General features: G+C 44.6%; 1 protein-coding gene across 1 annotated transcript in view; it reads right to left on the bottom strand.

Annotated features, from left to right (window-relative positions):
- Window positions 1–13572, bottom strand: part of LOC116986558 (synaptotagmin-6-like) — a 98385-nt gene extending 84813 nt beyond the window's left edge. Inside the window, exons 1-4 of the mRNA XM_033042156.1 lie at window positions 13509–13572; window positions 12497–12699; window positions 9084–9237; window positions 6274–6619 (exon numbers count right to left, since the gene is read on the bottom strand). Of these exons, the coding sequence (XP_032898047.1) occupies window positions 6274–6619; window positions 9084–9237; window positions 12497–12699; window positions 13509–13572 (767 nt within the window). The remainder of the gene's footprint in view (window positions 1–6273; window positions 6620–9083; window positions 9238–12496; window positions 12700–13508) is intronic.
- Window positions 13573–17835: the final 4263 nt, after the last annotated feature.

The raw sequence follows: 17835 nt of genomic DNA, 5'->3' as shown, positions 1-17835 counted from the left end.
CACACATCTCCGATATTCACCAAACCACTATTGTCAGCCGGGTCTCAACCATTCAACCTCTTTAGATTACTATTTCCTTCAAGGATATCTTAGCTTTAAACTTAGCTTGTTGATCAAACGTTTGGCCAAACATCTTGTTTGATGGTTTAAAATCAAATTTCCTTTGAGCGTGTTCCTTGGGAATATTGAGTGCACTATTTCTGTTGCATTATTACAAGTTGTCGTTGCCGAATTAACCTACTGAAATGTTTCTGGCGGCTTTGAGTCTATCGGTAAGTAAGCAGCCCTACATTCAATAATATTTCACACAATGTAATCTGAGGGATGTCATTAAGTGGCTGAACTGTACAGCCTTTGTAAAGAAAGATGACATGTGCAGCAGGGCATACCGATTTCTCTCCTTCTACATTCATGAATCATTCATTCGAAAAACACTGCAGGGGAAATTAGCCTGGTCAATAGTAAACACTTCGAGATGTTAGTTGCACCTTATCATATCGGAGCATCTTAAATCTCTGTGCATAATTAATTACCAAATTCTATTTGGTTCATAAACAAAAGGAGAAATATGGTCACATAATCACACAAGGGAGGCAGCTTTATGACCTGCAGGATTTTGCTGGTCCTTTGAAAGTGTAAACCAATTAGTCCAACTGCTCTGCACTGAGTCTGAAGAAGGGTCCCAACCCAAAATGTTACCTATTGCGTTTTTCCAGAGATGCTGCCTGCTGAGTTAATCCAGCTTGTTGCCTCTATTCTCTGTACGGTTCCTTGTCCTATAATTTTTGTTCAAGCATTTATCAATTTTTTTTCCGAAAGATAATATTTAAACGGCTTCTGCCGCACATTATAATAGTGCATGTTTACGAAGGAACTGCAGATGCTGGAAATCGAAGGTAGACAAAAATGCTGAAGAAACTCAGCAGGTGAGGCAGCATCTATGGAGCGAAGGAAATAGGCAACGTTTCGGGTCTCGACCCGAAACGTTGCCTATTTCCTTCGCTCCATAGATGCTGCCTCTCCCGTTGAGTATCTCCAGCATTTTTGTCTACCTTATAATAGTGCATGACTGATCTACATAGATGTAGCCAAACCTTGCATACTCTGATAACTGCAGAAATATTTTCCTACAATGTATCATACCCAAAAGTCACAAGTTCACAAATTCAGTTATAGAAGTAGAATTAGGCCATTCGGCCCATCGGGTCGACTCCGCCATTCAATCATGGCCGATCTCTGCCTTCAAATCACATTTTCCTGCCTTCTCCCCGTAACCCTTGACACCCGTTCTAATGAACAATTGTCTATCTCTGCCTTAAAAATATCCACTGACTTGGCCCTTTTATATTACATTGCGGGACTGAGAATATACTGCAGCAGGCAGAGAGGCTGACTCGCATGTAGAAAATGGAACAGGCAAGTCCAGTGGGAAGAGAGGGCAGAGAGAGGCAGGAAGAGAAGGTGGAGAGGGCCCCTGGGCATGAATACATTTATGTTAATACAGGAGAGCCTCACAGTTAAGGTGGCTGAGCTAAGAGCATGGATCAGCATATGGGATTGTGATATTGTTGAAATCATCGAAAAATGGTTGGGATAAGGCTAGGGTTGGCCGCTCAATGTTTCATTGCAAAGACGTTTCAGGTGTGACAGAGGGGCATGCAAGGTAGCGGGGAATATTGCACTGTCTATTAGGTAGTACTCAGGGAAGATATCCCAGGGGGTCGGTCATGAGGCAAAATGGATAGAATTGCGGAATAAGGCAGAGGCAGTCCCTTTGATGGGGTTATGCAGTAGGACCTAATAATCCCATTGAAATTAGAAAAGCATATATGTTGGCAGATCACAGAAGGGTGTAAAAGGGCCTTCCTTCAAGTGCTTTGACAGTCCCACATGGTAGAGGACAGAGGCACATGGGATCCAAAACTGTCTGAGTGACAGAAGTGATCTCTGGTTTCCTCCCACAGTCTAAAGATGTAAAGGTTTATAGGTCAATTGGCTTGGTAAAATTATAAATTGTCCCTAGCTTGTGTAGGATAGTATTAGTTCGCGTGGATTGCTGTTCGGCGTGGACTCGGTGGGCCGAAGGGCCTGTTTCTGCACTGTACCTCTAAACTAAACTAAACTACAGTTGATCGTTGAAGTAGACAATAGGTGCAGGAGTAGGCCATTCGGCCCTTCGAGCCAGTACCGCTATTCAATGTGATCATGGCTGATCATCCCCAATCAGTATCCCGTTCCTGCCTTCTCCCCATATCCCCTGACTCCTAGTTTCAAATGTTTACAAAAGTTTAATGTGAGCCATTGGGCAAATATTTCACATGCCTACTGGTCATGGAGAGGTTTTTTCATAATCAATTCTTCCCCTTTATTGTTAATCGCTGTTAATCTGTAGGAATTCATTCTATCAATGTTACAGGTTAAATCCCAGACACCCACACTCTCTTTGTTGGTAGTTGTGAATGACCTTCTATTCTTTATTTGCAAGCTCTAGGAATGATTCTTGAAGCTATAACTATAGGGTGCATTGTGCAGTTAGTGACCAATGCTAACATGGAAAGCCTACTTTTCAACAAATTAATGATGTATTCACTGCACATGCCTCAGATTATTGTAGACATAAAATTAAGGCCACAGTCTAACCTTGCACTTAACGACATGTGCTAAAAATAGTCTTTGGTTGCTTGGGTGATAACAAATAGAATGGGCCTGTCGACTTCATCTCCACTCTATTGAAATCAAGGTATGGCTGAGATTTACTGATTGGGACTCATAACGTCATAAGGTCATAAATGATAGGAGCAGAATTAGGCCATTTGTCCCATCAAGTCTACTCTGCCGTTCAATCACGCCTGATCTATCTCTCCCTCCTAACACCATTCTCCTGCCTTCTCCCCATAAACCCTGACACCCGTAGTAATCAAGAACCTATCTATCTCTGCCTTAAATATATCCATTGCCTTGGCCTTCTCAGCCTTCTGCGGCAAATAATTCCACAGCTTCACCACCCTCTGACTATAGAAATTCCTCCTCCAAAAGGAACGTCCTTTAATTCTGAGGCTGTAACCTCTAGTCCTAGACTCTCTCACTAGTGGAAACATCCTCTCCACATCCACTCTATCCATTACTATTCGGTACATTTCAATGAGGTTCCCCTCATCCTTCTAAACTCCAGCGACTGCAGGCCCTGTGCCGTCAAACGCTCATCATATGTTAACCCACTCATTCCTGGAATCAGCCCAGCTCACAGCTCACCAGTCCCATTGATCCAAATCTACCTGCTCCAGTCGTGAATGACCTATCTTGCTGGAGTTGAAGACTGCTTAGGCCTCTGTCAATGTAAGTGTGTCATCTGGTAACTGAGAAAATCCCTGCCTATTGTACTCCTCCGGAAAATGTTAGGAGTTGGACAGATGTGTGAAGGCTTGTAAATACTTCTGAACATCAGAAATATTGAGAACCATATTAAAACTAAAATAATTAAAATTTTTAAATGTGAAAAATATTAAAGATGAAGGCCAGCTAAAGAATTCAAATAATTTAAAAGGGCAGGGCAATGGCAAGGGTCGAACAGTGGCGCAGCTGGTAGAGCTGCTGCCTCACAGCGCCAGAGACACAAGTTCATTCCTGACATTGGGTGCTGTCTGTGTGGAGTCTGCACTCTTTCCCTGTGACCACGTGGGTTTCCTCTGGGTTCCCCGTTTTCTTCCCACATCACAATGATTTGCAGATTTGTACGTTAATGGTCTTCTGTAAATGGAGGAGAAAGTGGGATAACCTCAGCCCATTGAAGTGGTGGCACAATGGCGCAACTGTAGAGTTGCTGCAGACTGCGCCGTATCCTGACTACGGGTGATGTCTGTATGGAGTTTGTACGTTCTCCCCATGACCTACGTGGGTTTCCTCCCAGTGCTCCGATTTCCATTCCACACTCCAAAGACGTACAGGTTTTTGGGTCAATTGGTTTGGTAAAATTGAAAATTGTCCCTAGTGTGTGCAGGATAGTGCTAGTGTACGGGGATCGCTGGTTGGCGCGGACCTGGTGGGAGAAGGGCCTGTTTCTGCACTGTATCTTTAAACTAAAAACTAAACTTAAAACTGGTCCATGGGATAAATCTCTCTTCCCAGCTCGTCATCTGCTGTTACTTTGTGGACACTAATTTTTCTAACAACATACACAATATTGTTCCCGAATTATAACACAATAGATTTATTAAAGCACTGAGTTCTACATATCTTCAGAATTTATGTGTCACGCCCTGCACGATGACTGTGGAAGTGATACTTAAAGGGGGAAATCCAGAGGGGATATATTTTGTTAAAAGTGTTATTTAATTTTTAAAAAGCCCTGTAATAATAAAGAAGAAAACCACCATCACTTGCCCCAGAATGTTTGGCCATCACCCCCTCATAAGTAACTTGGTAGTCACTGCCATCAACGAGCAGACAAATTCTCACTTCATTAGGTGTAATGGATGTGACCGTGGAAAATAGGTACAGGCCATTCGGCCCCAAGTGGCTGCTTCACCATTCAGTTGGGCAATGGCTGATCATGGTAATGGCAATGATATTCCAACAAATGCCACAGTTCTTTGCCCACCAACACAAATATATTCACAGCACCCAAGGCCGAGAGGTGGGATTTTTAGTTTTTAGCGTTACATAATAGAAACAGGCCCTTCAGCCCACCGAGTCCATGCCGACCATTGATCACACTTTTGCTCTAGTTTCATGTTATCCCACTTTCACGTCCACTCCCTACACATGGGGGGGCAACCCCACATTTATTTGGGATGTGGGAGGAAAACGGGAGTACCCAGAGGAAACCCACGCAGTCACAGGGAGATCGTGCAATCTTCATACAGAGAGTACCGATCAAAGGTACACAAAATTGCTGGGGAAACTCAGCGGGTGCAGCAGCATCTATGGAGTGAAGGAAATAGGCGACGTTTCGGGCCGAAACCTTTCTTCAGACTCCTTTTTTATTTGACGGCTGGTGGGGTGAAAGGTGAGGACCAGAGGGACTCTGCCCTTGTTGCGTGTGCGGGGATGGGGAGAGAGAGCAGTGTTACGGGGTATGGATGAGACCCTGGTGTGAGCCTCATCTATGGTGGCGGAGGGGAGGGTCTGAAGAAGGGTTTCGGCCCGAAACGTCGCCTATTTCCTTCGCTCCATAGATGCTGCTGCACCCGCTGAGTTTCCCCAGCAATTTTGTGTACCTTCGATATTCCAGCATCTGCAGTTCCCTTTTGAGTACCGATCAAACCCAGGTCCCTGGTGCTGTGCTGTGACATCGTGCCACATGTGTGGGGGAGGAGATCACTCCCACAAGAATGGCATCTGGAGATGGCGTGCAGATGGAGATCAGAGCCCAGAGAAGTGAGGTGCTGGAGGTGAGGCGAGTTGAAGAGGTTGTGGGGGGAAAGGGTTCATCATCATTGGCAGGGAAAAATCAGGATGGGAATTAGTGTGTCAAGTGGGAAATCAGGAAGATGGGAATCTGGTGTCAGGAGGGAGAAGGGTGGGTTGGACAGGAGGATGCTGGGCGATCAGTACGATGTGGAGTTAGAGATGGTGAAGAGATGGGGCAGTGCGGGGCTCAAGGGACATCCTGTGGGGACACAAACCTGTACTGTGAAGGCCTGAGAGAACCCAGCAATGGGTGCTCAGGGAACAACCTTTCAATGTCCCTTGATTATGTTTCAAAACGGCCAAAGAGCAGGGAATGGCCACATCCTGTGGACTACTAACACGGAAATGAATCGAGAACATGAAGGTTAACTGCAACTGGAGTTGCCCAGTGACAAGGTGCACAAACAAGGATTAGAGTTGAATTTATAGACAGCCAAGTCACTTGATTTACATCATGCAAGTTGAAAGCACCTCACACACAAAGGCTTGACATCCCTTTCAAACTGGAATCAAGTCAAGTCAGGTCAGGCATGTCAAGTCCAGTGTCATATGCACAAGCACAAAGAGGCACAGACACAGTGGACATCTTGCTTTAAGTAACAATGCTGATTAAATAGTCATTAACCAGGTACCTTCAAGACCAAATATAGACAAAAAAGCTGGACTAACTCAGCGGGACAGCCAGCATCTCTCGAGAGACGAAATGGGTAACGTTTCGGGTCGATACCATTCTTCAGCTCTTCTCTCCAGAGATGCTGCCTGTCCCGCTGAGTTACTCCACTGTTTTGTGTCTATCTTCGGTTTAAACCAGCATCTGCAGTTCCTTCCTACACATATCCCCAAGACCATGGGTGAGAGACTGACCTGGAAGATGAGGCTGGCTCAGTTGTCTGTCTCTGTATTCTCGTGTGACGCAGAATGTGATCCTTCATTGACATCTGGACCTCGGCGGGAATGTCGGGAGACGTGTGGCTGATCTTCATGGCTGCTTCCAGGAAGCTCATGGACGGGGACTCCTTGGGTTTGTCCATCATCTCTTTGTAATGGTCAGTGGCGGTGGCGTTGACCGTATCCCGGGGAACGGACGTGTTAGAGAGAACCTTGTTCTTCCAGGGCACCCAGCAGAGTTTCCAGAACACAAAGAGAAAGACTGCCACCAGGGCCAGGCCACAAAATATAAGTATCACAGCGAGCAAGCTGACCGAGATATCTGCAAACAGAATGGGGGAGGTTTGAAGACAAGGATGTGGCACAGACAAAGGACAAATGGGGGGAAAAAAGAGAGAAAACCTGTGAACAATCTGATCTACTTTTCAATAATCCATTACAAATAGTTTTAAGGCCATACAGCATTGAGACAGGTCGTTTGGCCAAATGTGTTTGTGCTGTCCATGCCGACCATTGATCCATCAATTACTTACCTGTACTAATCCCTTTTTCCAGCACTCTGCACATAACTTCCAAATCTTGGCACTTCAAGTTTTCATCTAAGTACTTAAATGTTTTGAGATTATGTGGCTCTATTAGGCAGTGCATTACAGATTTCAACCACCCTCTTGAAAATAGTTCTTCCTCAGGTCCCCTCCGCATCTCCTGCCTCTCACTTTAAACCTGTGCCCTCTGGTCACAGACACTTGGGGTAAATTTCTTATTATTTATGCCCCTCTCAATACTTCTGCCCCCCAGGATGAGGGTTTCCGTAGTAGATCATCAGAGATGTTCTCATTCCATAGGAAACGGGGGTTCTCCCATTATAGATGAGGCTCTCAATGGCGTCCCCTTGATATCCCGCAGCTCCACTCGTGCTCTCCCTGCTCCCATTCGCAACAAGGATAGAGTCCCCCTTGTCCTCACCTTCCATATAGCATATTCCTATTCCAACACTTTTGCCACCTCCAACGGGATCCCACTACTGACCACATCTTCCCATCTCCACCCCTTTCTGCTTTCCGCAGAGACCATTCCCTCCACAACTCCCTGGTCAACTCGTCCCTTCCCACCCAAACCACCCCCTCCCCAGGTATTTTCCCCTGTAACAGGAGATGCAACACCTGTCTCTTTACCTCCCTCCTCGACTCTATCCAAGGACCCCGACAGTCTTTTCAGGTGAGGCAGAGGTTCACTTGCGCCTCCTCCAACCTCATCTTTTGTATCCGCTGTTCCAGGTGTCAACTTCTGTACATCGGCGAGACCAAGCGCAGGCTTGGCGATCGTTTAGCTGAACACCTCCGCTTAGTCCGCCTTAACCTACCTGATTTCCCGGTTGCTCAGCACTTTAACTACCCCTCCCATTCCCAATCTGACCTTTATGTCCTGGGCCTCCTTCATTGTCAGAGTGAGGCCCAGCGCAAATTGGAGGAACAGCAACTTATATTTCGCTTGGGTAGCTTACACCCTAGCAGTATGAACATTGACTTCTCTAACTTCAAATAGTCCTTGCTTTCCCTCTGTTACCATCCCATCACACTTCCCAGTTCTCCCACCAGTCTTACTGTCTCCGTCTATCTCTGCCCGTGACATCAGTCTGAAGAAGAGTCCAGACCCGAAACGTGACCCATTCCTTCTCTCCAGAGATGCTGCCTATCCCGCTGAGTTACTCCAGCATTTTGTGTCTACCTCTGCACTACTTAATGGCTGCTTCTGTGAAGCAAAGTCCACTCCAGTTCAATTAGTTGATTCTGTTTGCATCCTGTAACAGAAGGTTGTGTTCAATAAACACAAATAAACTAATGAATTTAGGAGCACAAATCACAGTTTCTCCTTGTTTCTACATGCTGAGCCTTAACTAAATGACAGACCAGTGCCTTGTAGAAATTGAAGATAGACACAAAAAGCTGGAATAACTCAGCGGGTTAGACAGCATCTCGAGAAAAGGAATAGGTGACGTTTTGGGTCGTAACCCTGTTCAGAAATTGAGCTTAGCATCGGCTGCACAGGGGGAACAATAGGCAATAGACAATAGACAATAGGTGCAGGAGTAGGCCATTCAGCCCTTCAAGCCAGCACTGCCATTCAATGTGATCATGGCTAATCATCCACAATCAGTACCCCTTCCTTTCTCCCCATATCCCCTGACTCAGCCTCCGCTGACACAGGCAATGCTTACTGACTTGGGCTCACCTGTGCAGCTGTGATATTGAGCACTTGCTCTTCTATCAGCTTGAACATCTCACCTGTTTTCTCTTGGTTTGCTGAGCATATGAACTACTCCTACTTGGTTCAAGATGAACATTCATGTGCTGGTTGCTTGGCCCATACAATATGGATAGCTGGGGAAATAGAGGCAGGCCCTACAGAGAGCGGAGAAACAAACAGGGCATTTGCCCGTCCGTGGGCCAGGATTTGCATTGGTCACCATTTTATACTGGGATGGTTACATTTTGTTGTCAATCCATCTGCTCACTGGGCCGGACTCAGGTAGAGATTTATTCAGTGTTTAGAGTCATAGAATCACACAGCAGGGAAACAAGCCCCAAGTCCAACTTGCCCATGCAGACCAAGATGCAGACCAAGACAACCATCCACAGTAGTCACACCTGCCCAACTGAGGCCATCATTCTTTTGCTAAGTGAAGATTGAGTCGTGCACAGTAGCTGCCTGTGAAGGCTAGTGTTAGGTGCACTGGGATAAGCAATGTGGCAGCTCAGTGCTGAGACTGGGGCGGAGAAGCACACCTTGGGGACAGGTGAATGTGGGACATTCTGGATGCACCCGCTCCTTGTGTTGATTGACCACCTGGATCTCACCATCTTCTCCCATCACCATCAGTTGGGTGTGATGGAAGCTCCCCCCTTCCGTTGTGTCTGCCTCTCCAGTCTGGCGATTCCTCTTTGGGAACAAGCATTAAGATGCTCACTGGAGTGTCTGCTCACTGTGAGGAGTGGGACTGCCAGTCCCCAGTAATGTCACACCCACACCATACCAGCCTGAACCCCACATCTCAGCACTGTGGGAACCCACCACTCCCTCATCCCCACCCACAACCAGCCGTCACAGGCAGCCTCAGCACATTTTTCCTCCCTGGTCCACCTTGCCCTGTGTCATTGGACAAAGGGATCACCGTCTTATTACAGGGGCCATGCCAGGATCTGGCCCAGCATTGTACACCCCGTGGAAAGTGTTGCAATGGTAGTTAGACTGCTCTAAGTGGTACCAGTGGGGTAAACATTGTGCTCAAGATGAAATTAGATGAGATGAGATACTTTTATCGCCACATGTGGCGTCACAGTGAGATAGTTTGTTTTGCATACCTAGGTATACAAAGAGTCGCCACGTAAAGGGCACCGACAGTTACAAATAGTCTGAAGAAGTGTCTCAACCCGAAACGTCACCCATTCCTTCTCTCCAGAGATGCTGCCAGTCCCGCTGAGTTACTCCAGCATTTTGTGTCTATCTTCGATTTAAACCAGCAGTTGCAGTTCTTTCCTACACAAAGTTGCAAGTACCCCTTAGTATTTGCCCCAACGGCTCCCCACCACCCCCCTCAGTTCTTGGTGCCCCTCCCCCCCCCCCCAAAGTCTGGTCCCCCTCAACCACCAGTGATTAAAGAGTGACTTAGTTCTATCTCTCTTTTGGTGCTTTTTGGGTTAATTTCAGAGCAACAGCTGAACGTAATGGAAAGAAAACTATTAGGGGAGATGGAATACGAGTGCCATTCTTATCGATTGTTTTACACTGTGACAAGAAGTGAGCAAAGAGCGTGCCTGTTATATTCAGCTTCAGTGTATCACTCAATGCACATCGATTGAACACCAAATAAAATCTCTGTGGCACCCAAACGTATATAACGTGTACAGTGGGTCGGAACAGAGGGGATTAGAAATTCAATCACATAATGCTTTTTTGTGCATTGCGTGACTGATGAGAATTTGAGTGAAATGCAATAATGACCACTTCTCAGTTCTGGAGTAACTCAGCAGGTCAGGTAGCATCCCTGGAAGAAATAGATAGGTGACTTTTCAGATCAGGGCCCTTCTGGAGTCTGAAGAAGAGTATGAAGTAAGGAAGACAAATGCAAGAGGACTAGAATACAAAAACAGGGATGTAATGCTGAGGCTCTATTAGTTGCTGGTTAGGCCGCACTTGGAGTATTGTGAGCAATTTTCCCCATATCTGAGGAAGGATGCGCTAGCTCTGGTGAGGGTCCAGACGAGGTTTACGATAATGATCCCTGGAATGAGTGGGTTAGCATATGTACTCGCTAAAGTTTAGAAGGATGAGTGGGCACCTCATTGAAACTTACTGAATAGTGTAAGGCTTGGATAGAGTGGATGTGGAGAGGATGTTTCCACTAGTGGGAGAGTCTAGAACCAGAGGTCATAGCCTCAGAATAAAATGACATTCCTTTAGGAAGGAGATGAGGAGGAATTTCTTTAGACAGAGGGTGGTGAATCTGTGAAATTCATTGCCACAGAAGATTGTGGAGGCCGATTCAATGGATATTTTTAAGGCAGAGGTAGATAGATTCTTGGTTAATACAGGTGTCAGGGGTTATGGGGAGTAGGAAGGAGAATGTGGTTAGGAGGGAGAGATAGATCAGTCACGATTGAATGGTGGAGGAGACTTAAAGGGCCAAATGTCCTAATTTTGGTCCTATCACTTATGAACTACAGTGTGAGGAAGGGTCCTGATCTGAAACATCTCCTATCCGTGTCTTCCAGAGGTGCTGACTGAGGTACTCTAGATCAACTCTGATTGTGAGTCCCGACCCAAAACATCGCCTATCCATATCTTCCAGATTTGCTGCCTGACCCGGTAAGCCACTCCAGACCTACTCTAAAGGTGGGTCCTGACCCAAAACATCGCCTATCCAGATGTTGCCTGATCTGCAGATTTACTTCAACACTATTTGTTTATTAACCAGTATCTGCAGTTCCATGCCGAAATTTGATTGACTACTTCCCCAAGGCATGTCACATTTATTAGAGAGACACAGGATGATGTCATCTCCAGTTACGAGAATTAACTTGAAAATTATTCTGAGTTATGCCAGGAATAACAGTCTTTGGGCACTCTGACAGCCATATCTAATCACTGGAGCACTGGTTTGAGCTAAGTCCCTTACCTGCCATCTTCTTGGTCAACAAATTTGGCCCAGAACCTTAGTTTGCTGGCCCCCTATTGTTCTGGTGCCCCCAAGACCGCTGAAGGAGCCTTCTGTTGCCACTTTCCCCATCATCCACACAAACCCTTGCCAATCACTGCCTCCCCCAACCCCAAATGGGAGGCCACGGTGGTGCAGCGGTAGAGTTGTTGCGTGACGGCGCTTACAATGCCAGAGACCCGGGTTCTATCCCATCTACGGGTGCTATGGGTGCGGAGTTTGTACGTTCTCCCCGTGGCCACAGGGGTTTTCATCGAGATCTTCAGTTTCCGTCCACACTACAAAGACGTGCAGGTTTGTAAGTTAATTGGCTTGGTGTATGTGTCAAATTGTCCCTGGTGCTGGTAGGATAGTATTAATGTGCAGGGATCGCTGGTCGGTACGGACTCGGTGGGCCAAAGGGCCTCCTTCTGCACTGTATCTCTAAACTAAACTAAACTAAACCTTGACTTTGATGACTTCTGCCAGTGATCACGAACAACACCAGCACACAGGCCCTGATTGTCCTTTTCCACCACAATCCTAACACATTCCCTGATGTCTATAACACCCCAACCCCACACTGACCACAACTGTTCTCCTTTCTCAACCACAACACAGACTCCATAGGTCTGGCAAACCTCAGCTGCAGGTCCTGACGATACTAGACCACCACTATCACAACAGGATCCCTGTTCATCCTCCCGCCACCAACCTGAGCACAGATCCTAAATATGCTCTACAATACCAACCAAACCAGAGTCCCTCAAAATCGCCCTTTAAGAAAACGATATATTTCGATAAAATCTTTTATTTCTTTAAGTTCAAAAGAATACAACACATGTCTCTTCCTTGACACCAAACCCATCATCTCTGGAACTAGTCCAGTCAATCTTTGCTACCTTTTTTTCAATGGCACGTACATCCTTTCTTAGATATGGCGATGAAAACAGAATATTCCGAATGCAGTTTAACCGAGGCCCTGTACAATTGCAATAAGACTACCTTGTTCCCATACTCAAATCCGCTCATAATATTGCTCCCGGATCCCGGCTCATTGGACCCAGCGGACCGCCAACACGGAAGATGAGGCCTCCGTAGACCAGAGACGGGTGGGAAGGAGCCAATGAGGATGATGACGGGCGAAGAGCGATGCCGGTAGGAGAGGAGAGGAAAGCGGGTTGAACCTATCGTGCCCTCGTGGTCGGCTGCGGGAGGGACCCGTGGGGAACAAAGGTGGACGGACAAGGAGAAGGGCGTGGTGTCCAAAGAAGGAGATGGCTGGAGGCCAGTCTTCTTCTTATTGAGTCCACACACAAGATTAGAAGTTGTTCAGCCAGAGCTGAACACATTTCTCGGCACCTGCATACAATAGTGTCCGTCTTGTCGCTTCTTGTACTTCTTGTGCGTGGTGGTGGAAAGATTGGTGGAAACAGGGCCACGACGTGAACGCTCTTTCCTTGACCCCTGGAGGTCAGTAACAGCCTGGACCTGGCTGGAGAAGAACTGGATGTAGACTTTGAAAATGGTGCCTCTTGCATGCCGGCTCAGTACACCATGTGTATTCGCTAATCAAGGATTGAGGATAAGGCAATACTCTGCTGGACTGTTTGTAAGATCAATAAATTCACTGTGTTACCACTTTGCACAAGTGACAATAATAGCACCATTACCATTACCATCTTACTGTACCTTCAGTGATTTGTGTACAAGCACCTTTGGGTCCTACTGAGCATTAACATTGCCCATCCTTACACCATTTAATAGATGGTGGATAATGGATAACTTCACATTTTTTCACACTATATTTCGGAAACACATTCAGTTCTGATCCAGATTCAGATTAGATTAGTTTACTGGCAATATGCAGCAGGGTACTAAGAAATGTCTTGCTCTTATGAAGCTCATGGAATAAATACCAAAATCGAAAATACAAAAGAGTATTTTTTCCTAGTTGGTTCCTAATTAACTGAGTAAAGGACCTGTCCCACTTGGCCGTCATTTGTGCCTCATTTACGCGTCATATGTAAAATAGGTTGGCACGTCGTGATGCGCGGCGTCGTACGCAAACCATGCGTCATCACGCGTCAGCACAGCCGTCTGGTGAGCGTGATGTCATTAGAATACCCTGCGGTTATCATACTATGTTTAATGCCAATTATAGTCCCTTACTTAAGAAACTAAATAGTCTAATCAAATTCTGGAACACGCTCCCGATGTCTTTAATAGGTCGAATAAATGCTATAAAAATGATCTTTCTACCACAAATTCTATATCTATTTCAATCAATACCTATATATCTTCCAAAAAAGTTTTTCAAAAAACTGGACTCAGACATTACAAATTTTATATGGGACTATAAATCCCACAGAATACAAAGAACACACCTTAGTAAACCCAAAGAGCTGGGTGGTTTAGCGCTCCCTAACTTTATGTACTATAATTGGGCAGTAAATATTAAAAATATGATTCACCTGCTGGACAATTCTGCCCAGCAGATGGACTGGATTGTAATGGAGAGAGAGGACTGCTCTCCGTGTAATATATGACCGACTCTCCTTTCACCAATGAATCTGAATAACAAAAATTACAATAGAAATCCAATTATACATAGCGCAATTAGAACTTGGAAACAAATAAAACAGAATCTAAAATTAAGAAATCTATCTCTTTTAATGCCAATAGTCAATAATCCGTCGTTTAAACCTTCTACTATAGATAAATCATTTACACAATGGGAAAGAATAGGAATCAAAACGCTCGGAGACTTGTATGAATTCGGAAAATTATTATCATTTCAACAATTACAACTGAAATATAATTTGAGAAATAATCAATATTTTAAATATCTTCAATTATGTGACTATCTGAAAAATACACAAAAGACTATCATAACATGCCTCCAGACTTACTGGACACAGCAATGAAGACAAAGGCCGAATCAGCAAACCTAATATCATACTTATACAACACTATTTTAAATATAGAAATATCTACAACTGATGGTATTAGAAGAGACTGGGAACAAGAACTAGCTATAAACATTTCAAAAGAGAGCTGGGATAAACACTTACTATATGTGCATAAATGCTCGATCAACGTACGACATACTCTAATTCAATTCAAAACATTACATAGACTATACTATTCAAAAACAAAAATAAATAAACTTTTCCCTAACGTCTCACCTATTTGTGATAAATGTCAGTCTCATGAAGCTACCATAGCACACTCTTTTGTTTTTTGTATAAAAATCCAAAAATTCTGGAACAAAATATTTGAAATCTTCACAAAACTATTTAAAATAAAACTCATACCAAAAGCAGAATGGATTATTTTTGGAACAATGGAAGGTAGCCCTGAACTAAACGTGTTTCAAAATAATTTGGGCTAATAATGGGCTAATAATAAACTTAATTACGGGCTAATAATGGGAAAAAAGCTTATACTCAAATTCTGGAAAAATGCTCCTATACCAACAATAAAAATGTGGATTTCAAACATGTTCGAAACATTACATCTGGAAGAGATGAGATTCCTCCTAGCAGGCAAAGCAGACCACTTCCAAAAGACGTGGTCTGCATTTATGGACTTATTACAAGCATAAGGTGCAATAGTAATTTAAAAAATAAATATTGCCAGGATCTGGTAACGGGGGGTGAAAAATATGGTTGGTATATGCCTTTTTGCGGAGTTTTTTTTTTTTTTTTTAAATTTATAATAGAGCGATTGTTACTCTTTCTTTCTTTCTTTCTTTCTTTCTTTCTTTCTTTCTTTCTTTCTTTCTTTCTTTCTTTCTTTCTTTCTTTCTTTCTTTCTTTTCTAGGGTCTATTTCTTCACTTTCTTCTCTAACTCCTTTTCTAATGGGCTTACTTTTCCCAACACTTTCCTGCACTTTCACGACTCTTTCTCACTTTCCTTACTTCCTTTATTTCTATCTTTTTTAAAGTTCAAAAAATGAAGGGGTACAACAAATGTAATGAGATATATGTGGTGTGTATTACTGCAACTTATTGTACTTCTAATAAAAATAAAATAAAAAAATAAAAATAAAAAAAAAGAATGCCCTGCTGTGCGCGGCAGGACGTTGCCGCATGGACGTAAATGCACGGTGACGTAACCATGCATCACCACGCGATACACGTGAGATGTCGGGACGCCAGTGTACGACGCCAATGCGTCAGCGTGCGTACGCGATACGTCACGCAGGTGGTGCGCGAGGATTTAGTTCCTGTATCAAATCCTGGAGCGCCGCGCGATACCGCGCCCCACGCCTCACCATGCGAAACGCATGCGCACCCCACGCATCACGACGTGTCGACCTAATTTACATATAACGCGTAAATGAGGCACAAATGACGGCCAAGTGGGACAGGCCCTTAAGGCATCTCATGAAGTTATTTCATACATTTTTGATTCATCCAGTCTAAATGAAGGTTGTCTCCCATAATTATTTTACTGCCCCTGTTATGTATACCTCCATTTCCTCATTGCCAACTACTATAAAGTAAATCCTATCTTTTCTCTCTACCCTTTGCTGTTTCTTAGCTCAATCTATATTACAGTTCGTGCCAACCATGATGCCAATAGGACTAGGATGAGGAGACATTTCTTTATACATGACATTGTCCTGGAGGGCAGTGAGGGCTCAATCACTCGGCACATTCAAAACAAAAATAGGTTATACACCGAATTTCCGGCGACTGATGGTCCGACCACCCCTGTAACCCAGACACAATTACGACAGCTCAGTTGACGACTCTGGCAGAGAAGGGGGAGGTGGCGGCAGTGTGGGGAGGAGGGGGCAATGGTGGGGGAGGAGAGGGTGTGGGGTGGACTGGAGGAGGGGGGAGGGGGAAGAGGAGGGGGTGGAGGAGGAGGGGGGAGGGGGGAGGGGGAAGGGGGGAGGAGGAGGTGGGAAGTGGAGGGGGGAAGAGGGGGGGAGCAGTATCTATACACTAAACTAAACTAAGCAAAACTAAGCATGTTTGATGCGCTTAATAGCCTACTCCTGCTACTACTTCAGAATAAAGAGAAAAATAAAACAAGTGTAAAACATGAGAATGAGAGAAGAGGAGAAATAAGAAATAAGACAAATAAATACATATTTTATTAAAATAATTCTTCATGGCTCAATTGACATTTTTAACCCGTGCACTTTAATGTTAAAGATTAACTCCAAAATTAAAACTGACACAGAGAAGAATGCTGAAAGATGCCAATAGATTGAATCATGTGTTGCTGCCAAGTTGACTCCATTACATTAAGATTGTATTTTAGATGTAAAGGAAAACAAACCGTCATTCATTATTTGCCAATTCCATTATTTATTTTGAAGCAGCACTCCAAACAAAGTAATGTAACTCCCATTGCCAAATTGAGGAATTGTAAGTTTTTGGCAGCTTTCACCACTGTTATTGTACTGCTCCCTCCCCAGTGACAGCACTTTGTTACAGTGCTCCATGCACTTGGCCTTGGTCGAAAGCCAAAACCACACGAGGCCAGTGTTAAAGTTGGCACGTGCATCAGGAATACAACATGAACTGACCCGAAGGCGAAACACAATGGAGACTGTCAGGTGATTGTGGGTCTGGTGCAGGATTCTAAATGATGGAGATTATTCTGGGCTCATTTTCAGGTCCAGTGTTGGCATTTCAGAGACAGGGTACATGTGAAGCAAGGGAAGAATCAAGACACCGTTCCCTCTGCAACCCACAGCAGATGGGAAATTATCCCGGAGCTCCAGCAGTTACAGCTGATTTGCCTCATAGATAACAAATGTGGCTGGCCTGCCTCGCTGAAGTGGTCCTCAGAAAGGTTGGGGCTGAGGCTAGAGAAAGCTAGGGGAGGACAATATGTTGATTTTTATATCTCTGATATGGTAGACTACTCGACTAGATCAAGTGGACACTTCTAGTCTTGGAGGCTGAACGTGCTGCCTGCTCCCCTCTTTAGTTCTGCCCATTTGTCAACAAGATCCTCTGAATTGCCTCGACCACCCTAATGGACTTGCCCCAAACCCCGCAACCCGACACCTAATTTACACGCCCCACACAATGCCGAAGAAATGGATCTTATGAATCAAGCACGGGTCCTTTACAAAAACAAAAGATGGAATGCATATGAGTTTCTGCCTGAGGGTAAACACTATCATCACAGCCTCGTTGGGAAGTGGAACCACTCTATGCCAGTACTACAGCAGCAGCATTAATACACTCTTAACTATTCTTTTGTGGCCATCCAACATCAGTTCTTCTGTTCACACAACTAGTAAATTTTATTTTATAAGCACAGCAGAAACATTTAATAAAACATGTTCAGAAAAGGCAGAAATGGGCCATTC

This window comes from Amblyraja radiata, chromosome 24 (assembly GCF_010909765.2).
Source record: "Amblyraja radiata isolate CabotCenter1 chromosome 24, sAmbRad1.1.pri, whole genome shotgun sequence".
Taxonomy (NCBI): domain Eukaryota; kingdom Metazoa; phylum Chordata; class Chondrichthyes; order Rajiformes; family Rajidae; genus Amblyraja; species Amblyraja radiata.
The sequence above is the reverse complement of the archived record's forward strand: the minus strand, read 5'-3'. Positions and strand labels throughout refer to the sequence as shown.